Below are 23,841 nucleotides of genomic sequence, written 5' to 3'. Positions count from 1 at the left end.
AAAGAGCATCTCAATGCACAATACTACATTTACCATAAGAGATGGAAAAGTTTTCAAAAAATAGGACTGCGGTTTTTAAAAAAAATCTGTGAATTGTTTTAATGATTGCTTAATTTTTGGTAGCGATTTTATAAACTGATTACAATTCACCAGGAAAGTACTTAGAAACTTAAAAAAATAATTTTAACCTGTTATGCTGTTAAAAACACATTTGTAGTATGTTCTAATATAGTTATCATTGTGTGATTCTACCATTGTACTGTCAGATGGTCCTTTTGACTTTAAAGTCTGTTATTTAATCCTAGGACTAAACTGTACATTGGTATATTTAAGATGTATAACTAGAAATTTTGTAATTAAGAACACCTACATTTAAAAGTATTCAAGCAGTTAATGATTGGTTATCAGCAACATAATTAAGCCTGGAATTGGGACTATTATTCCATTATTCTATACTTTTGCCATAATACAAGTGTACTTCAATGGCAACACTCTGAAAGACAAACAGTCCAGTAATGCTGCAGCTGAAGTACTTGAATTACATTTATGTATCATTGCTCTCATGGTGGTTTTCATCATTCTCAGGTTGCCATTAGGTGTAAGAGAGCATATGGGACCTGACATGGAAAAGAAAACCAAATTAGTTTTACATCATACCCAGTGTCATGACAAGATAGCACTTGTGAACGACTGAGAATAGTGAGGCAATAGAATTTGTGGGAGATTAATGAGATAGTTAAGAAAAAAAAATCAGCCCATGTTATATGTTGAATTGTTGTGTTCCAATAAAAACATTTGAACTTCATAAATAGTTTTATCAATGTAATAATCCTTGAAATATGAAAAGACCATTTGGTCTTTCAAACTCATTTAATTAAGTTTTGGGCTGTCCTTTAATTTCCTCAGCCCCAAACTATAACCCTTCTGGCATATTATTTCATAGACTTTATTATTTCAAAGAATTTACTAGCTTTCACTTCATTATTTTAAATGTTTGAATTATATCACTTCTCATTTTAATCTTGTGAAAGATAATATACTGATTTTCCCAAAGGTTCCTCTCTTGACAGTGCACGGAGTATTGGAACGTGCTTGGTCCCAGTACAGTCTCTGTAAACCAACAAATTAGATGAGAATGGCCTGCTCGATACTAGTGTCTACCCTCAATAACACAGAGATGTAAACATACTGTCCCACCCTCCTCAAGGCTATGATCAGAGCAACAACTATGTCCCTGGAGATATCAGAAACTAGAACTCCTTCCTTTGTACAGTCTATTCCTGATAATTTACAGCTAATTTTGCTCCGGAAAATTGAATGATCCAAAAGTTTGAATTAAGAAAGATTAACATAATTTGAATTATCCGATAATTTGAATTAAGCAACTTTGAATTATAAGAAGTTGTGTCTATTCAAAAGTTCAAAGTGGACTATCATGTCCCCACATCTCCAAGACTTTCTGTGTTCTAAACAGTCACATTTAAATCTGCACAATATCTGTCCTCCTTACAGTTGGCTCTGGCTACACCTTGTTATGCCATGTAGGAAAAGAGATCACATTGCACTATGCACATGAATCAATCCCTTTGAATGGGAACATCTACAATTATTATCAATATTTGTGCCACTGCAGTTTAAAGATTGTTGTTGTTTTCCATTGTTACAGAGAATGCTAAAGACTGTTTTGAGTTGCAATACAGGAACTGTCCAGATTGTGCCCACAGTGAAATTTGTGTTGAATATAAAAGCAGAGATATAACCGTTTCAAAACCCGGTAAGATGTCATACAAACTGAACTTGTGCAGAAAACATATCTGTTAATGGACGGCTGGAGCTTAGATTCGACTGAAAAGCTGAAAGGTCGCTAACCATTACAGATGTTGTCATGCTGCTGGCATCATACATTCTTGTGTGGGCAGCTGTAGTGAATAGAGGACACAAGATGGTCTACTGTACAAAACAGTTCAAGTATAACTTGTCCATTGTACTAAATTCTTCAGCCATATGGCTCTCTGTCATACAGGCTTCTCTGTGATCCTTCCTGTTTGTGAACTAGCTATTAGACACAGTAAAGTAGAATATATAGCAAATCTACAACAACATAAAATGTTAGATAATATGAAAACTAAAGGAAATGTTGAACAGCGACTTGGACGATGAAAACTCAACAGACTAAATAAGGGATATCCAACATCACTGTGATAATACATCCGAAGATACAATCCTATGTTAAGAATACTCTAAAACATTATCGCAGTTGATAATTACTTGATAAACACTGATATTTTATTCTATGCAGCATTTACAGTCAGGTCAGTAATACTGCAATGTATTGTAATGTTATATTTAAAGCTATATTTTATATGCTACATGGGAACAAAAAAAATCTTAATTAACATGTATAGTGGCTGTGACATGATTAATAAACTCTATTGCTCATTTATATGCAGCAATTTCAGTTTAATATTTCATTGCTATTCTAAGGTTGAATTAGTGTTTTTTCTGAATAGATCTCAGCTCAGTGACATTAACACCTCAAAAATATAATCAACATAAAGCCATGATTAAATTACAACGTTTTGGTAACACCCAAGGCAATCATCTAAGCTTCTCTCTCAGAACAACTGAACGAACTTCACTTGAAATTATATGGTTAGACGCAATTTTCAGAAATGAAAGAATATACTACAGGGCTCCATTGAGTGGAACATACTGCATTCCATTTCCAAACAGAGAGGTTAACTCGGTAAGTATGAATGATTTATTATTAAATATGCTGAATTGATATAGTTTAGGAGCAAAAAAATTCGCAATTCCTCATTTAGCACCAGAAAAGGAATTGTTATTACGATATATCTATATGTGTATGCAAACAAGTTATGAAGCAGTATGTTTTTGTTAATGGAGAATTATATTCCTTGTGTCATCCTGAAGTACTCCAGGTCAGATATGATGTAAATCGGTTGCAATGCTAGGAATCTTCTCTACTGGCCCAATTACTCTCATGACTGAATGAGTTAGCACCTGAATGATCGATTAGTATTAGGGGTGAGCTTTTAGTCCATTAACTGAAATGAAACCTGTAATATTAAGCCTCCCGCCTCTCTATCCTGTATTTTTATTCTAACACTAATTTGACTATTTTCTATTTATTCTAAATCTGTTTTCCTACTTTTTAGTTTCTGGGTTATATTTTCCGCTCATTAACTATGAATGAGCAGTAAACTTAGCTTTTATGTCCACTTACCTTGCTTCTGCATCCCTGTTGCTAGCATCCATACTGGAGATGGTAACAACTTCTCCAACAAGGATTTTCATTGGGTAAAAGCTAGCTTGACAGGGTGGTATTCCAGCCAATCAAAAACACAGAAGTTTGGTGGTGCAGGCAATCAAATTCATTGGGAGGGCTCCATAATCTCTCCATGGTGCTCCAAGGGTTCAAATGCTGAAAAGTATAGAAAATGATTATTTAATCAGATTATTTGACTTGAATTTGGGGACATGAGTAAAAGAATTGGCAAATCTCAAGCAAAACTAGAGATATGAAGAATTTTTCCCCATTGACACCTAAAATACTTCATCCTGTGCCCAATAACTCCCTTATAAAGTAGCTAAATGAGTATCTAGTTATGAAAGAAATTGAAGATTATAGGAAAAAGCATAGTCGTAGATGATTGATCACACTATGGAACACTATGAGCAAGACTTTTCTACCCAATTAGAGTGTTTATGGGATGGGTGAGGGTGGAACAGAGACAGGAACCTGTTACAACAAATCCCCATCCATTTCTGTGCCGGATATATTTTCCGCTGGAAGTGACGTCCTGCGTCACCAGCAGCTAACCCAAATAAGCATGTGTGCATTCAAATGAGATGATAATGACCGAATTACATATGACACATTTCCCGGCATTATCACATTAGCAATGTTGCACACTATTGCAGGTAATTTCCTTGGGGAGTTCTCCCTATTAACTTCGGCGGTAACCCTGGAAAAACTGCACGAATGGAGTTTCCGCCGATCTTGCGATGGCGGAACGGGAAAACCCCTGAGGAAATTACGGATGTAGAAACACCAGGGCAGAACAGCTTTTCATTGTTGGTAGGGAAAGCGTTGCCTGTTGAAACATTTAAATAGAAGCACCAGTGAATGGGGCTGACTTTGGGGTGACTGACCTAGAAATCCAGAGTGAAAGAAAAAAGAAAGACTTGCATTTATATAGCGCTTTTCATGACCTCAGGAGGCCCCAAAGCACTTTACAGCCATGGAATTACTTTGAAGTGTAGTCACTGTTGTAATGTACGAAATGCGGCAGCCAATTTGCGCACAGCAAGGTCCCACAAACAGCAATGTGACAAAGACCAGATAATCTGTTTTTTTTAGTGATGTTGGTTGAGGGATAAATATTGGCCAGGACACCAGGGAGAACTCCCCTGCTCTTCTTCAAAATAGTGCCATGGGATCTTTTCCAGGTTTCCTGCCCCATTAAGCTGCTGCAGGCAACCCCCACCCCCCACCTCCCCAAGGAGGCAAGATCCCAAATGCAGGTAGGAATATTGCCGGGATTGCCAATTGAAAAAAAATATAAATGAGGGACAGGGGCAATGGCAAGTCAGTCAGGTGGGTGTAAAGCCCGTCCCATCACTCCAACACCACAGATTCTCCAGGACAGGAAAATCCCCATTGGAATACTGTAGGCCTCGTTTAAATCCTGGAATAGTTCTCTTAATTGACTTTACGGCCGGGGAGGAATTTCAAGGGTCTGTTGTCTGCAATTATTTGCTTCCCTCAGGAGACTAAATAAGCAGAATACATAACTATGAATTTTTTTTTTTTTTCTAAGCTTAACTGCAGTAGTTTTTTTTATTAATACTAGACACTGTACTTTGATCTTCCAACTATACATTGAAATGGAATAACGTTTATTGTCTCTTTCTTAAAGGTCAATTTCAGTGTTAAACTGACTGCGAACGTTACTGTTACATTTAACAGTATCAGACCAAACCTATGCAAGATAATAGGCATTTCTGAAGTTGTAAGTATTTTGCATTACACGATGTTAAATACATTTGTATTACTAAACATTAAGCATCACAATTTTAATTAAGTTGATCTTCCGTGACACTGCATACACGGAGTCAAGGCCAAGTGTAGTCTTCATGTGAAGCAGTTACAGGCTGGGGGTGATTGGGCCATGGTGTGCAGATGTAATTTAGTCCCCATCTTAAAATCATACATTGTCATTATTTTTAGATTACCATTATAAATTCCTATGCCAACATTTGGAATGGATACGGCTTCTGCAAATCTGCTGTAATTACACTCTCCTGCCAGTAGTGGCACTGCAGTACTTATTGTTGGGCAGGGTATAATTACAACATGGCAAGTTTACATCGGCAGTTCCCATTCTAAACATGCGCAAAACAATTCATAATGGAAAAAGTTGATAGGGAGGGCTTAACATTTTTAATATATTACTAGTCCATCTCTTGGGGTGTGGCACACAGGGAGTCAAAGATCAAGTGCAGTTTTCAGGTGAATTGGGTTAGGCGACAAGGGATAATTGGACTGGGGCATGCAGAGATATATCAGTCTTCATTTTAAAATCATATATTTGGTCCTTATATTATTTTCATTATAAATTCTTATGTTCACATTTAGAATGGAAACTGCCTATGTAAACTTGACATGCTGTATTTTCACCATCCTGAAGGATTGGGGTCGCAGAGAGGGAGAGACAAGAGGGGAGGGAAGAGATGGGAACGAGGGGAGGTGGAGAGGAGGGAGCAGTTGGGGGATGGGGATGGAGGCATGTCAGATGAGGTGGGATTAGAAGGGAAAGAAAGGAGAGGGGGAAGAAGGGAAGGGGAATGGGTACAGTGGGATGGGGAGAAGGTGGAGGGAGAAGGTCATGAGCTAGGAAAGGAAGGAGGGGTGGGGAAAATGATGAAGAGGGCAGGAGAAGGGAGGAACGGAGGGAGGAAGGGAAGGGGAAGAGGATAGGGGAGAAGAGAGAAGGGAAGGAAACTATCAAGATAAATGAAATTTAAGTTAAATTTTAACATTAGATAGATGATCTTTAGTTGCGCAAGTTTTTTCTAAAATGAGGACGAAGTCAAAAAATGTTAGTGTTTTAAAAAACTGGTATATTATGTCATTATCTGATAGAAAACCTAACCTGGCGATTGATCAAGATTGTGGATGAAGGGTATGAAAATTTCCTGAGAGACTCTGAACAAGCCATATGGCAGCCAAGTGGCCAGTCCACGAAAGTACAATGTGACATATTTATGTAGGCAAAAACCATAGTGTGGACTTGGAAATTACAATGGGAAAAAGTTGAAACAGAAAGTGCAACAAAAATAGAAAAAGTCAAATGGCACAGGGAGGATTTTTAATATACATAATTATCTACAAAGCAAAATGTGCAAAAATCCACTGTTTCCCAAATTATTTTTTGTGTCTTATTTTAAAAGATTTAAATTTTGCAGTACAAGTGAGCATCTATGATCATCAGGGAGAAATCAGTTATACATTAAAATAATTTGTTTCAATTATAAGTTTATTTAATGTAAGTAACTGTAATTAGTGTTTTTACTAATCACCCATTAAACCAAAGCTTAAAAATACTATGCAGTTCAATGTGTAAGGTGTAGTAATATATAAATTGCAAATATATTTAGAGGATCTTAGTATCTAAACTGCATTTAGAGGACATCAAAGTATGTGTGAATCAGATTTAATGATGAACGTATTTTGCATAAATAGTTTAAGATGATTAATAGTAAATTGTAGAAATGCACACACCTCTCAAATATTGACTGCACTTGGAGGCAGTAAATTGACTTGAATCATACAGAAGTGACCTTGTCAGTTATAATACACATAATTTGACACTGAGAACATAATTGGACACAGGGTGTATTTACATAACTGTAGCATCAATGCAAAGCCTCAGTGATAGTGTTAATGCTGCCTGAATCAAGCGTCAGGGCCCAACCGATACTGGAACAAAGTGGAGTAGAACTCACTGGAGAAGGTCACCTCACTCCCCTTCACTTCAGAACCAGTTCAGGACTTAACTGATTTATACTACATAAATCTAGCATCTGTAGGTTACACAACTGACTCGAAGGTACACTTACTTGACAAGTTTAGCTTCAATGCAAAGCAGTTTTGGCTTCACACCGGCATCAAACATGTAGTGTAAATACATCTTAGGGTCAATTGTGTAACCTAAAGTAAAGAAAATTAGTTTTCTTTCGTGCACCAAAAGTCAAGCAAGTGTAAAATAATGTTTGTGTTGTTCTATAACACTAGGAAAAGGATGAGAATGCACAGAACTGTTGAACATCAAGGAAACTACAATTTTATCCATTCAATATGACATATCAAGGAATTTATAAAAACCTGAAAATTGTTTATTATAATTATTCATTTCTAATGGATTATATATTACTTTGAGTCTGCTACTGTTTAAAATATATATGAGGTCATGCAGATATGCAACAATATTTCAGTATTTATATCTTTGCTTTTGTACCAGGGCACCAAAAGCAGCTACAACTTAAACAATCAAATCTGCCTTACATTTAATGAATCTTAATTGTTTGCATTCTGTACCAAATGTCAATTGTAAAGGGCACTGAGTTTTTAAAAATGTATGTTTCCTATCTGCAAATACAAACATATGCAACAGTTTCATTAATAAACATTAATAATTTTAACAGCTGTTTAAATTGCAGCATAGAATTCGCGTTATATTTGCATCAACTTTATTTCTCTATAGAAAGATGTTAAATAGGGCAAATAATTCACTTAATGCATTATATAAGAATGTTAGAAAGCTAATGAAGTGTTGTTTTTCAGCTTGCTTAAAATAAATGCTTTTGATGCTCAAGGGTCATTCAAAATGTCATGAATACAATAAACAGACTGAGATTGAAGTGTTTTGGGGCTATTTTATATTATTTAAGTCTGAATATAATGTTTTCCGTAGCGTTTCAATGGCACTGATCCAAGTCAGACCGAGTATTATTCATTCTATGTATATGCCAGAATTTATTAAAAATTCATGCTTGGGATGTGGGCATTGCTGGTCAGGCCGGCATTTATTGCCCATTCCTACTTGCCCTTGAGAAGGTGGTGGGGGGCTGCCTTCTTGAGCTGCTGCAGTCCGTGTGGTGAAGTTGCTCCCGCAATGCTGTTAGGTAGGGAGTTCCAGGATTTTGACCCAGCAACAACGAAGGAATGCGATATATTTCCAAGTTGGGATGGTGTGTGGCATGGAAGGGAATTTGGAGGTGATGGTGTTCCCATGCATCTGCTGCCCTTGTCCTTCCAGGTGGTTGAGTTTGTGGGTTTAGGAGGAGCAACCAAAGAAGTCTTGGCAAGTTGCTGCAGTGCATCCTGTAGATAGTACACACTGCAGCCATGGTATGGCGGAGGGAATGGATGTTTAAGCCAGTAGATGGGGTGCAGATCAAACGGACTGCTATGTCCTGGATAGGGTTGAGTTTCTTGAGTGTTGTTGGAGCTACACCCATCCAAGCAAGTGGAGAGTATTCACACTCCTGACTTGTGCCTTCCAGGTGATAGAGGGGGTTTGGGGAGTTAGGTGAGCCACTTGCCGCAGAATACCCAGCCTCTGACATGCTCTAATAACCACAGTATTTAAGTGGCTGGTCGAGTTTTGTTTCTGGTCAATGGTGACCCCCAGGATGTTGATGGTGGGGGATTCGGTGATGATAATGCCATTGAATATCAAGGGGAAGTGGTTATGCGCTCTCTTATTGGAGACTGTCATTGTCTGACACTTAAGTGGCAAATAACATTTGCGCTATACACCAGACCAAGCCTCGATGTTGTCCAGGTCTTGCTGCATGCAAGCATTGACAGCTTCATTACCTGAGGCATTGTGAAGGGAGATGAATACTGTAATCATCAGAGAACAGCCACACTTCTGACCTTATGATGGAGGGAAGGTCATTGATGAAACAGCTTAAGATAGTTGTTCCTAGGATGCTGCCCTGAGGAACTCCTACATGTCCTGGGACTGAGATGATTGGCCTCCAATGACCACAACCATCATCCTTTGTGCCAGGTATGACTCCAGCTGCTGGAGAGTTTACTCCTGATCCCCACTGACTTCAGTTTTACTCAGGCTCCTTGATGCGACACTCGGTCAAATGCTGCCTTGATGTCAAGGGCAGTCACTCTCATCCCACTCCTGGAATTCAAATCATGTCTATGTTTGGACTAAGGCTGTAATGAGGCCTGGAGATGATTGTTTCTTGCAGAATCCAAACTGAGCATCGGTTTGCAGGTTATTGGTGAGTGAAGCTTTACAGCGCTGTTGATGATCACTTTGCTGATGATTGCAAGTAGGCGGATTGGCCGGGTTGGATTTGTCCTGCTTCTTGTGGACAGGACAAACCTGGACAATTTTCCACATTATCGGGTAGATATCACTATTATGGCCGCATTGGAACAGCCTAGTTAAGGGCGCAGCTAGTTTTGGAGCACAGGTCTTCAGCACTACAGCTGGGATGTTGTTGGGACCCATAGCCTTTGCTGTGTCCAGTGCTCTTAGCTGCTTCTTGATATCGCATGGAGTGCATCTAATTGGCTGAAGGCTGGCATCAGCAATGGTGGGGACTTCAGGAGGCAGAGAGGGATCATCCACTCAGCACTTCTGGCTGAAGATGATTGCAAACTCTTCAGCCTTGTCTTTTGCACTCACGTGCTGGGTTCCGCCATCATTGAGGATGTTCACGGAGCCTCCTCCTCCAGTTAGTTACTTGATTGTCCACCATTGTTCATGAATGGATGTGGCAGGAATGCAGAGCCGTCACCTAATCCGATGCTTGTGGGATCAGTTAGCTCTGACTACCATATGCTGCTTCTGCTGTTTAGCATGCATCATGCATTTTGTCCTGTGTTGTAGCTTCACCAAGTTGGCCCTTCATTTTCAGGTACACCTGGCATGCTCTTCTACACTTCTCATTGAACCAGGGCTGGTCATCTGGCTTGATGGTAATGGAGGAGTGAAGGATCTAGTGAATTTTGACTCTCTGTTCAATGTTTGAGACTGACATCATAATGGTTAATAGCCATATGACTTTATTTAGCACAAATAAGAATCAATACATTACAGTATTGAAGCAGCAGTTTACAAAGCACAACTGAGAATTATATTACCCCGTTGTCCTTTGGGTAGAGGCTGCAACTCCGTTCCACGTTCCCTCATGTACGTACTCTAGTTCTCGTTTACTAGTTCTCTTTTCTGTGCTCTACAAGCATGAGCTTTGGTCTCTTTATAGTAGAAACAATGCCTGATGATTAGGTTAATTGCTGCCATTCAGGTTACTTTCCCTTACCTCTTATTTGCTCAGTGGGCAAATGGGGGCCTGCCATCAGTGGGCCCTGGGCTGGTGATGTTCATATACCCAAGGGTTACCCCCTTCTAAGTTGGAGACCTTTGATAAATCACCCTATAGGCTCCAAAAGTTACAAGACATACCGAGTTTCAGCATTCCAGGGTGTCAAGATTCTAATGACTTTTATTGCCTGCAGTTGCAGTAAGTTAATTTAAAAGCAGACTGTTATAGGAAGTACCTTCAACTAAAGCTTTAACTAATTAACCCTTTTTGAGCCTAGTTCCCCTAAATACCTTTTAAAACCTAAAAATCTATTTTTCTGTAAAAAGATATACTGAACCATGAGGTTACAGATTGTGCTGGTATACAATTCTGCTGCTGCTGATGGCCCACAGCCTGATGGATGCCCAATTTTGAGCTGAAAGATCTGTTCTTAATCTATTGCACTTAGCCCGGTGGTAGTAGCACACAACCTGATGGACGCATCTGCAACAGGGAGGTTATTGAGAACGAGATCAAATAGGTTATTCCCTCATGTTGGTTCTCTCACCACCTGCTGCAAACCAAGTCTGGCAGCTATGTCCTTCAAGACTCAGCCAGCTTGGTCAGTGGTGATATTTCCAAGCTACTCTTGGTGGTGGACATTGAAGTTCCACCACTCAGAGTACAGTTTGTAGCCTTGCTATCCTCTGTTCTTCCTGCAAGTGGTGTTCAACATGGAGGAGTAGTGATTCATCAGCTAAGAGGGCAATAGGGGGTAATCAGCAAGAGGTTTCCTTGCCCTTGTTTGACCTGAAGCCATGAGACTTCATGGGGTCAGGCATCAACATTGAGGACTCCCAGGGCTACTCCCCCCCCCACCCCCAACTGTATACCACTGTATGTTACCAAGTAACTGGAATGTTCCAGTCCAGTTATTTGTATGAAGTTGAATCTTCTATACATAATGTCTATTACTGATTAAAGAAAGGAAACATGCAAATACATCATGATACAATATTGAGACAAACTTACTTTACAACTTCATCAAAAAAATTTTGAATTACAACCTATTACACAACTGTAAATATGACACTATCAACCCACTTCTGAATGTTCTTGTGTTAGCCAACAATGATACTGGTTCAAATAGGAGGTGCTGTTTTGTGGATGGGGTTATGGTTAAAGGCAAAAGTGATACTCTGCATCTTGTCCAAATGGATCAAAATCCTAGCATTCGCTAGCTAACACCATTGTGCGAATGCCATTTGCACGACTGCAGCGGTTGAGTGAAGACCATAACCACCTTCTCAGAGCAACTTTGGATGGGCAATAAATGCAGCCTTGCTGATGTCCCACATCCCATTTTGTCCAGTTGTGTAACCTACCCAACCAACTCCATTTTTGTTCGCTTGAATGATGTGCAGCTCCCTCCCATTCATTTCTTGAAGCAGAGATCATTAACTGCTCATTGTTTGCCAGCAAGGAAAATCCCTCCGCCAGTGTTGGGTTTCCTTGCCTTTCTACAGGCAGTCGCCAGGACTTGTTCTCAGATTTTCTCACATCAGGAGATTCCATTCAAGCAGTGCCATCACCTATCAAAGCTGCCGGACATCATTTGTGATGTAAAAAAAAACCTCTAATATTTGATCCGACTTGTACCTTTTTCTAGATTGCTTAATTGTTTTGAGTCAGAGCCAGGATTCAGCACTGCCCTTTTTACAGAGAAGCAAGGAAACAGGCAGGAAGACTGTCCAAGTGCAATGAAAAAGCAATACCAACAATAAATTATTTTCATTGTGTAATATTCTAGAGAGTGACTGAGCACAAGCAGAGATAGCACTGAACCCCAGTTCCAACAATGGACAGCCCAAAAGGAGTTGTGATTATTCAGCTAATCTATTATTACAAAGCGCATGGTACTTGCTAAAGTAACCCTTGTAATGGGAATGCAATGAAGTTGTTGATGAGATTGGGGAAAAGGTCTGATGAGATTCTTGTGTATAGTGTTTTCTTTCCCTTCCCCAAACTGTTAATCAACATCATTTGGCAATATAGCCAGCAAAAAGATTGATATTACACAATAAAACATTTCTATATTGGTAACTACATGTTGTATTATGAAAATGTATTTATTTTTCCTAAATTGCAATAAAAGGCAAGCTTTGTAAATAAACTGTACAAAAATACTTCCACAAATTCAACTAATGCAGCATATAAAAAGTCCACAGAAATAATTTCATCCCCACATCATTTATCAGATTAAATATGGAGGATAACCTTTCACCATGATGTTTGACATACATAGGAAAGATGCATGTGAAGCCAACCCAAATTTAACCAACGTTGACAAACAATATACAAGTAATACAAATTGGGTAGGTTTCAAGAATTTTTTTTGCATACACATTTACAGGAATGTTGCATTTATCAAAAAATTCAACTATCATTTTTCATTATTAACAGTTTATGGAGAAATTCCAAGTGTATCCACAACTAGCTGAATGGCTTTTAGAGGATCCACAATTTCTTTCATATTGTCTCTCCTTAAGACCCAGTCTGGATTTAGTCTGTAACACAGAAAAAGGACAACAGCTCAGCAAAGTGTTATAGAAACAGTGAAAAGGGAAGAGAGAGTTGGGGAGTGCAAAAGAATGAGGAGGATGGTGACAAACAATTAGGTGGTGAGAAAATGGGTTCTTACTTGGAAACTACTCTTGTTCGCACAGGAGTAGCTGGAATATATAAAACACCATTGCGAGGGACATTCATCCTCTGTTTAACATTTATTCTATCTGTATCCATCTTATGTTTTCTCACAGTTAGCTCGTAAATGCTACGGATACGATCCATTGCTCGAGGCAAGCTTCGGACCTCCTGGAAACAAAAACTGCCATTTAGATAATGCATCAGATTCATCCAAAACCACATTTTATTTTTTCTGTTTTGGTGGGAACGGGTGGGGAAAGAGGAGAGATCAATATAACTTGGAACTAACTGTGACCCAATTACCTGCAACATAAAGAGGAAAATATTTATTCTCTGTCTTGTTCAGGAAAATAACATTTAGCTAACAGAACTGCTACTCTGCTTAGACAAAGCAAACCATAAACACTGCATTCTGAGATTGATGTGAAGTCATTTTTTTTTAAAAACTACCTTTTGTGTTACAGGCTGGTTTATTCATTTTAAATACAGTAATAATTCTAAGTTCTTCATTTAACAGTAAATTACTAAATCAAAGAATGGCAAAACATGAGCTAGCATAATGATGTGATCCCTCTCCTTCCTCCTATGCAAGTCGCATATAACACTTTCGACCGAAGACCTAGGGCAGCATGATATACCTGCACCTCAATGAATAAGATTTACTGTATTCATGACAAACAAGTCAGTATTAGCAATCTCATTTGATTGGCTTTTGCAAAAGCCAGAGATCAGATTGAATCTTACAGATCCCCATTTCATTAGAAGTTGTCAGCAGCCCTCTTTTAAAAGTGACACTCAAAGCTTGCTTAAGGACAGGTAAGTTATCACAGACATGCATAACCTTGAGGACTTAAGTCCTATGCTCCAGCAACATAAGGCACCAGAACTGCTTTGGGCCTGTTAATATTGAAGTATTAGGTTGTGAGTTGGATAAGGTGTCTTGGATCTCAGATTATCCTCTTTGCCACCTGTGCAAGGTGGGATAGAACTTGCCACGCTCATGTGTTAACATAACTAATTCTTGGATACGAGAGTCCCACTGATCTGGAACATGTGTATTTTAAAATTAAATTTTCCTAGACAGCATTGCTTAGAGCTGGAATTCACATGTCAACCTGAATCTTGCCACTTACAGTGTAGCCTTTATTAACCCTCATAGTTAGTCATTCCCATTATAAGCAAAAAAACCTCCACCTTCCAGCACTTAACCCAGCAGGGAATAGTTTTCTGAGATGAGCTTGGCAAATGAGCTGAATGACAGTTTCTTTCAAGTACTTATCTTCAAGTTTGCTGTAATTCATTTGTCACAGGAATGAAGCTCACAATTACAAGGGAGAAGGGGACATGGAATTTGTGCAGTGACTCTTCACTAGGGTTGTGTACCTTCCTCTAATGTTTTAGGATTTGTTACAAAATTTTAAAAAATGTTTACAGCAATTCACATCACTTTTTCTCAAAAAACTGCACACTTGTCAACTCTCAACTTCCTTAAGCATAGCCAGTAAGTGTGGGTCCATATTGACCAGGAGGTTCCCAAGTTTGATCCCCAGTGTGTGGTGACTTCATCAATCACAGCTGGGAGAGCAGCAGGGGTGCTACATTTGGCTTCAGTATCTTCGGTCTGGAAGAGCGAGCAGTTGTGGGGAGGGGTGGTATTTAAAAAAAAAAAAGCTCCTTATCACTATCCAGTGGCCCTTCCAGAAGTGCATGTGTGGCATCAGACAGAAGCAGGTAGGACATTAAATCGGATGACCCTCCCTCAGGCAGGATAACATGCCAACATTCAAAGTTGAGGCACATACAAAGATTAGCCACTTTGATTATGTACAAGAGGGTAGCTGGCACCATACCCAAGAGTCAGTGCATTCAAGAAATGAGGCGGCAAAGCAGGAGAAAAACAATTAAAATAGAAGCCTATTGCATAAATTCTTGTGCCTAACGACTACTCTTTTTGCAGTCTATTTGGATTTATTGTTCGACAGCGCACGTTTTTGTATTAAATATCCATCAAGAAGTAGGACAGCCAATGACCAAAATAAAACATCTTATTCAAACTGGTGTACAACTTTGTCAATACCAATTAAAAATTTTACAACATATACTTAAATAAATATACTCACGCGAGCCTTCTGTGAATCCCGTGATAGAATGGCAAGTAAACAACAAACTTTTGTAAAAATGCTGCCACACTTGTCTGACGTCTTGTCACCAGCTTTGCCTCGATACATGTGCAACAGGTCGAGTAGTGTATTAATGGAATTGTCCACTTCATACACCACTGCAGATGTTTTCTCATACTGGAGGTCATAAAAATCAAAATGCAATTTTATTAATTCATAGGTAAAATTATAAGCTAAATCGTTATCCTGAAAACAGAGAAAGGAAAGAAAACATAAAAGGATAACAGCCAATCACTTGGCAACTTTACAATTACTTCTTTAACCATAAATTTCCCACATGATGTTCTGTAAAATCAGTGATAACAAAAACAAATTATATAATCACAAAACAGCAAAACAATCCATTATTTCGTTTGTGGAGGTGGGGGTGGGGGGGGGGGGGGGGAAAGAGAGGGGAAACACACACCAAGAGAAGAGATTGGGTGATGCAGTGATCAATCTCTGTTTACCATTGAGACCATATTGAATACACACTGCCCAATCGAATCCTGCAATATCAGTCCAGTGAAATGAGTGAATTTCCACCCAGGTCTTTGTGGGGCCAAATCCACAACATAAAACTGTTTTGAATAAGCCTGTCTTTTCCCATGGGAATTGTGCTCAAATGTCACGTCAGAGGGGAAATATTAAATGTGATCTGTGATTGGACCTTCCTGCAGTTAAAGACAGGACTCAACAAAGAAATCACATCGACTAGAAAAGTAGGACCATGTGTCAGACCAACATGTTCAAGGGCATATACCTGAAGTACTAATGGACATAATGCAATAAGTGCTGTCAAGAGCAGAAATCAAAGGCATTGAGAGTACCTTACGAGAAGGCTCCCATGGAAGGTGAAACAGACTAGATAATAGACCATGATAAGCTGTTTCACCTTGCCCAGAACAGTAGAACCAGAGGGCACGCCCTGCGCTTGAAGTGGGTAAATTCTAAAATAATCTGCGAAAAATATTTCAGTGAGTGAGCAGTCAATCGATGGACCAGGTTCCCTTGGGAGATGGTGGAAGCATATAGTATCGATTTATTCAAATGCAAATTAGATTAATTTCTTTCAGAAAAGAATATGAGTAATATGAGACATGACGTGTGGTAAGTGTAGTATACTTGGGAACAGGTGACTTAGGAGCTATGATTCCCAAAGCTTTCCACCACTCGGGTTCCCTCGCCTCATGTCTGGGTCTGTTGTAGACTAATTGATAGAAATTGATTACTATAATTCGTCAACAACTCCATTATCGTTGGATCATGCAACTACCAGGGTAGTAAAAGGTGGACCATGGTCTTCTTCCGTCTAGCAATTCTTATGTTACTAGCTTCCCTGCTTACATGCTTTACTTTAATCAATGGAGAACTTCCATAAAATTGAGGTGTATAACCGAGAAAATGGTTGCCTGTTTAAAATATTAAGAAATTTGTATCCAAGCTCCTCTGAAACAAAACATAAATGACAACTCCGATCAGGAGGCTAGCTACAGTTAAATAATGTTTAAGTACATGGAACAATTCAAATATTTGAGTGGCAGGGTGTACACAGCGAATCAACTGTACAACCACATCTCAAGTACTGCTTTGAGTTTAATACACTTATTTCTTTACATCTGCTACAGAATATTGTGGCATTTAATATTTATTTTGTTACAAAAGAGTCAGAATAGGAGGCTATGTGGAAAAGAGCAATGGACAAGAACAGCACCAAATAATCATACTGCCAATCATCATTCCCACACCAACCACCCTGAAGAACTTCCACACATCGTTGCCATTTTTTAATAAAAAAGGAATTTCATAATGGGTTAATGCTACTTAAAACCACAGGCAAAGGAATTCACACAAATGCAATGTGAACTTATATGCCAACATTGGCACTGTGCAATTTCAAGGCACGTTCTTAAGCCATATTACAACTAAATACATACAATTAAGTATTTGAATTCTAAGCAATTTAGATTATCAAGGATAATTTATAACATGCTGCTCGTTCAAAGGCAACATGTACTGTATAAAATGTTACGAAAAGGAGAGATCTATACAATTATTTGTTCCATTGAAAATATCAATTGGACAAGAACCAAACTGCTTGTGGTACATACAAAACAGAACTTTAATGGGACATCTGTGAAAATAGACTTCAAGCAGTACCTTTGAAAGATTGAGGAGAACTTGAACTGCAGACTTAATGACATCCATAGAAGGCACACTGCGGTTACAACTCCTGATCAAAATTAAAATAATAGGTGTCGCTCCACTTTGGGCAAGATTTTCACAACAAATGGAAGACAGCCTGGTTGCAACCTCTGAAAAGAAATTAACTGTTAAAAATTATCTGAGATCTTTTGTGGTTAGAATTAGCAGATACCTTTTGAAATGAGCAACAAAGACAATCAACCTTCACTTAGAGAACAGTTTTAAACATAGGAAAACATCTCAAAGCATTTCAGAGGAGAAAATGAGTGGACATTCCACTACCAACCTTTTCGTTAAACCCCTCTCCCCTATGCCTCCTCCACCTCACCTCCAACAAGCGCGAGCAGCTCATGAACTTCTTCGTCACTAAGATTAAAACCATCTGTTCTACTGCATCCCGCCCTTCCCTTGCCCACCAACCCAAGCTTCCCCCAATGTTCCCACCTCCCGTAGCCCTGAACTCTCATCTTTCTCTAGTTTCTCTCCTATCTCCCCCTCTGAGCTCATCTTGTCCATGAGACCCACTCCTACTCTCTCGACCCCATCACCACTAAACTGCTGACCACCCAACTTCCCTTCCTGGCCCCCATGCTAGCAGATATTATAAAGGGCTCCCCCGTCTCAGGTACTGCCCCTCCCCCTTTCAAATCAGCTGTCATCACCCCCATCTAAAAAAAACCCCACACTTGACCCCTCTATCCGTATAAACTACAGCCCCATCTCCAACCTCCCTTTCCTCTCCAAAGTCCTTGAACACTTCCCAAATTCGTACCCATCTTTCCAGCAACTACACGTTTGAATCTCTTCGATCAGGTTTCTGCCCCTGCCATAGCGTTGAAACAGCCCTAATCAATGTCACAAATGACATCCTCTGTGACTGTGATCATGGTGTATTATCATTCTTCATCCTTCTTGACCTCACTGAAGCCTTTGACACAGTTGACCACATCATCCCCCTCCAATAACTTTCCTCCGATGTCCAGTTGAGTGGGACAATCCTCACCTGGTTCCACTATTATCCATCGAGTCGTAGCCAGAGAATCTCCTGCAATGGCTTCGCTTCCCACTCCCACACCGTTACCTCTCGAGTTCACCCAAGGATCTATCCTTGGCCCCTCTTATTTCTCATTTACATGCTGCCTCCTGGCAACATCATCTGACATCCAGATCTGTATGAGTTGCAATTTCCCCCAATGAAACATAGTCTTCGGCCCATGTCTCTAACTCCGTTCCCGAGCCACCAACTCCACCCCCCTCCCGGGCCAGTGTCTCAGGCTGAACCAGCCTGAGCTGAGCTTCTGACCCCATATTCTCTCAGTCACAAAGGCAGCCGACTTCCAGCTCTAATATCATCCATCTTCACCCCTGCCTCAGCTCACCTGCTGCTGAAACCCTCCATGCCTTTAGTGCCTCCAGCCTCGACAAGTCCAAAGAGCTCCTGGCCGGCCTCTCATCTTCCACCCTTCATAAATTTGAGCTCATCCAAAATTCTGCTGCTCATTTCCTAACTTGCACCAAGTCTCATTCACCTATCACCCACGTGCTCGCTGACCTACATCAGCTCCCAGTCCAGCAACACCTTGATTTTAAATTTGCATCCTCATTTTCAAATCCCTCTATGGCCTCACCCACATCTCTCTCTCTGTTAACTCCTGCAGCCCTATAACCCTCAGAGAACTCTACGTTCCTCCACCTCTGGCCTCTTGTGCATCCCCAACTGCCTTGGTCCCACCACTGGTGGGTGTGCCTTCAGACATCGAGGCGCCACGCTCTGGAATTCCCTCCCTGAACCCCTCAGTCTCTTCTTCCTCCTTTAAGATGTTCTTTAAAACCTCCCTCTTTAACCACCCATCCTGATATCTCCTTCTTTGACTCTGTCAATTATTGTCTGATTACGCTCATATAAAAGCGCCCCCATTAGAATGTTCTACTATGTTAAAGGTGCTATATAAATGCAAGTTGTTGTTGACAAAGCCATTTGTGGAAATATTAGAAGAGGTGACCAAAAGCTGGAGAAGGTTGCAGAAGTTCAAAACATGACCGGACAGATGGTCTGAGAAAGCAGGGCAAAGACCAAGGGAAGTCTAGATTAAACTGCATTTATTTCAATGCAAGAAGTCTGATGGGCAAGGCAGATGAACTCAGGGCATGGATGGGTACATGGGACTGGGATGTTATAGCTATTACTGAAACATGGCTAAGGGAGGGGCAGGACTGGCAGCTCAATGTTCCAGGGTACAGATGCTATAGGAAAGATAGAGCAGGAGGTAAGAGAGGAGGGGGAGTTGCGTTCTTGATTAGGGAGAACATCACGGCAGTAGTGAGAGGGGATATATCAGAGGGTTCGCCCACTGAGTCTATATGGGTAGAACTGAAAAATAAGAAGGGAGAGATCACTTTGATAGGATTGTACTACAGACCCCCAAATAGTCAACGGGAAATTGAGGAGCAAATATGTAAGGAGATTACAGACAGCTGCAAGAAAAATAGGGTGGTAATAGTAGGGAACTTTAACTTTCCCAACATTGACTGGGACAGCCATAGCATTAGGGGCTTGGATGGAGAGAAATTTGTTGAGTGTATTCAGGAGGAATTTCTCATTCAGTATGTGGATGGCCCGACTAGAGAGGGGGCAAAACTTGACCTCCTCTTGGGAAGTAAGGAAGGGCAGGTGACAGAAGTGTTAGTGAGGGATCACTTTGGGACCAGTGATCATAATTCCATTAGTTTTAAGATAGCTATGGAGAATGATAGGTCTGGCCCAAAAGTTAAAATTCTAAATTGGGGAAAGGCCAATTTTGATGGTATTAGACAGGAACTTTCAGAAGTTGATTGGGAGAGTCTGTTGGCAGGCAAAGGGATGTCTGGTAAGTGGGAGGCCTTCAAAAGTGTGCTAACTAGAGTTCAGGGTAAGCACATTCCTTATAAAGTGAAGGGCAAGGCTGGTAGAAGTAGGGAACCTTGGATGACTCGGGAGATTAAGGCCCGAGTCAAAAAGAAGAAGGAGGCATATGACATGCGTAGGCAGCTGGGATCAAGTGGATTCCTTGAAGAGTATAGTGATTGCCGGAGTAGAGTTAAGAGAGAAATCAGGAGGGCAAAAAGGGGACATGAGATTGCTTTGGCAGATAAGGCAAAGGAGAATCCAAAGAGCTTCTACAAATACATAAAGGGCAAAAGAGTAACTAGGGAGAGAGTAGGGCCTCTTAAGGATCAACAAGGTCATCTATGTGCGGAACCACAAGAGATGGGTGAGATCCTAAATGAATATTTCACATCGGTATTTACGGTAGAGAAAGGCATGGATGTTAGGGAACTTGGGGGAAATAAATAGTGATGTCTTGAGGAGTGTACATATTACAGAGAGGGAGGTGCTGGAAGTCTTAACGCGCATCAAGGTAGATAAATCTCCGGGACCTGATGAAATGTATCCCAGGACGTTATGGGAGGTTAGGGAGGAAATTGCAGGTCCCCTAGCAGAGATATTTGAATCATCGACAGCTACAGGTGAGGTGCCTGAAGATTGGAGGGTAGCAAATGTTGTGCCTTTGTTTAAGAAGGGCGGCAGGGAAAAGCCTGGGAACTACAGACCGGTGAGCCTGACATCTGTAGTGGGTAAGTTGTTAGAGGGTATTCTGAGAGACAGGATCTACAGGCATTTGGAGAGGCAGGGACTGATTAGGAACAGTCAGCATGGTTTTGTGAGAGGAAAATCATGTCTCATGAATTTGATTGAGTTTTTTGAAGGGGTAACCAAGAAGATAGATGAGGGCTGTGCAGTGGACGTGTTCTACATGGACTTTAGCAAAGCCTTTGACAAGGTACCACATGGTAGGTTGTTACATAAGGTTAAATCTCACGGGATCCAAGGTGAGGTAGCCAATTGGATACAAAATTGGATTGACGACAGAAGACAGAGGGCGGTTGTAGAGGGTTGTTTTTCAAACTGGAGGCCTGTGACCAGCGGTGTGCCTCAGGGATCGGTGCTGGGTCCGCTGTTATTTGTTATTTATATTAATGATTTGGATGAGAATTTAGGAGGCATGGTTCGTAAGTTTGCAGATGACACCAAGATTGGTGGCATTGTGGACAGTGAAGAAGGTTATCTCGGATTGCAACGGGATTTTGATAAATTGGGCCAGTGGGCCGATGAATGGCAGATGGAGTTTAATTTAGATAAATGTGAGGTGATGCATTTTGGTAGATCAAATCGGGCCAGGACCTACTCCGTTAATGGTCGGGCGTTGGGGAGAGTTATAGAACAAAGAGATCGAGGAGTACAGGTTCATAGCTCCTTGAAAGTGGAGTCACAGGTGGATAGGGTGGTGAAGAAGGCATTCAGCATGCTTGGTTTCATTGGTCAGAACATTGAATACAGGAGTTGGGATGTCTTGTTGAAGTTCTACAAGACATTAGTAAGGCCACACTTGGAATACTGTGTACAGTTCTGGTCACCCTATTATAGAAAGGATATTATTAAACTAGAAAGAGTGCAGAAAAGATTTACTAGGATGCTACTGGGACTTGATGGTTTGACTTATCGGGAGAGGTTGGATAGACTGAGACTTTTTTCCCTGGAGAGTAGGAGGTTTAGGGGTGATCTTATAGAAGTCTATAAAATAATGAGGGGCATAGATAAGGTCGATAGTCAAAATCTTTTCCCAAAGGTAGGGGAGTCTATAACGAGGGGGCACAGATTTAAGGTGAGAGGGGAGAGATACAAAAGGGTCCAGAGGGGCAATTTTTTCACTCAAAGGGTGGTGAGTGTCTGGAACGAGCTGCCAGAGGCAGTAGTAGTGGCGGATACAATTTTGTCTTTTAAAAAGCATTTGGACAGTTACATGGGTAAGATGGGTATAGAGGGATATGGGCCAAGTGCAGGCAATTGGGACTAGCTTAGTGGCATAAACTGGGCGACATGGACATGTTGGGCTGAAGGGCCTGTTTCCATGTTGTAAACTTCTATGATTCTAAGTAGGGGAGAATGAAGCCATGGAGCAATCTGTAAATAAGGACAAGGATTATAGTTTTATACACTGAGGGAGGGGGCAGTGAGGAGACAGTATTGGTCAGTTAGAATGGGCATGATGGGCTTAATGTGAGACGTATGCAGGTGGTGGAGTTTTGTTAGGGAAAAGCATTATGTTAGTTTTCTCTGTGAATAAAGGCTTTATGTTCATCCAAAACAAGCTTTTTGATGACCTAGTGCAGCGAGGGCCTCTGAGAAATGAGCATCTGGTGTCATTCTCATCTCCTGTTTATGAGATGGGAAAGGGGAGTTTTCTCTAGTTTGTGTAAAGATGAAGAGTTCTTGATAACTCAGAGGAAACTAATCTTGTGGGAGGTAGCAATATCAAATATTGTGTGTATAAGGGAGTAGGACATGGCAGCCCCACGAGACAGGAAGGATGATTGATGGGAGGCCCATACAGAGCTTCGTATTGTTTGGAACATCCTTGGAACGACGCTGGACCACTCAACTAATATGAAAGACCTTCGAGATGTGCACCTCGGAGCTTTGTACAATGATAAACTTTGTCATGTTGTATTCATCTTATTAGTATGTTTAATTACGATCGTGTATTTTAACATCTTTGTTACTTATTATAACTTCTGAATTAAGCTATTATACTTCGGATCAAAACACCTTGCAGCCTTTTTGATTGAAGACTAAACCTGTAAAATAGATAGCTCACAGATAGGAATGAGGGGTTGGAAATGGGACAGTAGCTAGGGACGACAGTGAAGGGTAGTCTTTTAGGGGCCGGGGATGAAAGCAGTTTTGAAAGGGAGGGAGACAGTATCTAAATAAAAGAGAGCCATTTACACTAACAGTGAGTATTGGGGAATTTGAACAGTCAATTGCTCCAAACCAGTGCTATATGCCAGAGCTTTGGCAACATGGAAAACAGTGCTGAATTAGGATACATGAAATGATGTTAAATTTGTAACTGTTTTACAAAAAGTAGGACTTGTGGATGTAATATTGAGAACATTTTTTTTAAAGTGACGAACAACTAGTGTAAAGCACATTAATGTGGTTTAGTCGTCGGATCAGGGTTTTCACCCGACGCAGACAACAAAGGAGTTTGTAGTAAAAGCAAATTCAAATTAAAAAAAAACTTAATAAATCTCCCCCAGCATAATAAAACATACAATGCAGTGCGTGGTGAAGATAGGACAAAACAAAGTGATGTGTCACAAGACAGTAGCATAAAGGGTTCAGGTGAAAATGAAGCATAAGTGATTAACTTCATCTGAACACTGCTGTTTGTTACAGGTGGAGTGTGTTTCATCAATGTAACTAATATGTACAAGTGGAGTTCATTTATCAAACTTTCCATGAAAGGGGTATGGTCACATAATGGTTATGTTACTGTACTGGTAACTAGGCCTGGGCTAATAATCT

At 40.3% G+C, this 23,841-nt stretch overlaps 1 protein-coding gene and 1 long non-coding RNA gene across 2 annotated transcripts in view; one reads left to right on the top strand and one right to left on the bottom strand.

The window, feature by feature from the left end:
• Positions 1 to 2,529: 2,529 nt before the first annotated feature.
• Positions 2,530 to 7,780, top strand: LOC137325046 (uncharacterized). The gene is made up of 3 exons (XR_010963790.1): positions 2,530 to 2,746; positions 4,944 to 5,036; positions 7,322 to 7,780. It is a non-coding gene; the product is annotated as an uncharacterized lncRNA (long non-coding RNA).
• Positions 7,781 to 12,472: 4,692 nt separating this feature from the next.
• aspm (assembly factor for spindle microtubules) overlaps positions 12,473 to 23,841 on the bottom strand; it is a 68,129-nt gene continuing 56,760 nt past the window's right edge. Inside the window, exons 26-29 of the mRNA XM_067990640.1 lie at positions 17,388 to 17,542; positions 15,189 to 15,365; positions 13,064 to 13,236; positions 12,473 to 12,929 (exon numbers count right to left, since the gene is read on the bottom strand). Coding sequence (XP_067846741.1) covers positions 12,827 to 12,929; positions 13,064 to 13,236; positions 15,189 to 15,365; positions 17,388 to 17,542 — 608 coding nt within the window. The 3' untranslated portion in view covers positions 12,473 to 12,826. The remainder of the gene's footprint in view (positions 12,930 to 13,063; positions 13,237 to 15,188; positions 15,366 to 17,387; positions 17,543 to 23,841) is intronic.

Source organism: Heptranchias perlo, chromosome 9 (genome assembly GCF_035084215.1).
Source record: "Heptranchias perlo isolate sHepPer1 chromosome 9, sHepPer1.hap1, whole genome shotgun sequence".
NCBI classification, from domain to species: Eukaryota; Metazoa; Chordata; class Chondrichthyes; order Hexanchiformes; family Hexanchidae; genus Heptranchias; species Heptranchias perlo.
Note: the sequence above shows the minus strand (reverse complement) of the source record. Positions and strands in the feature narration are given on the sequence as shown.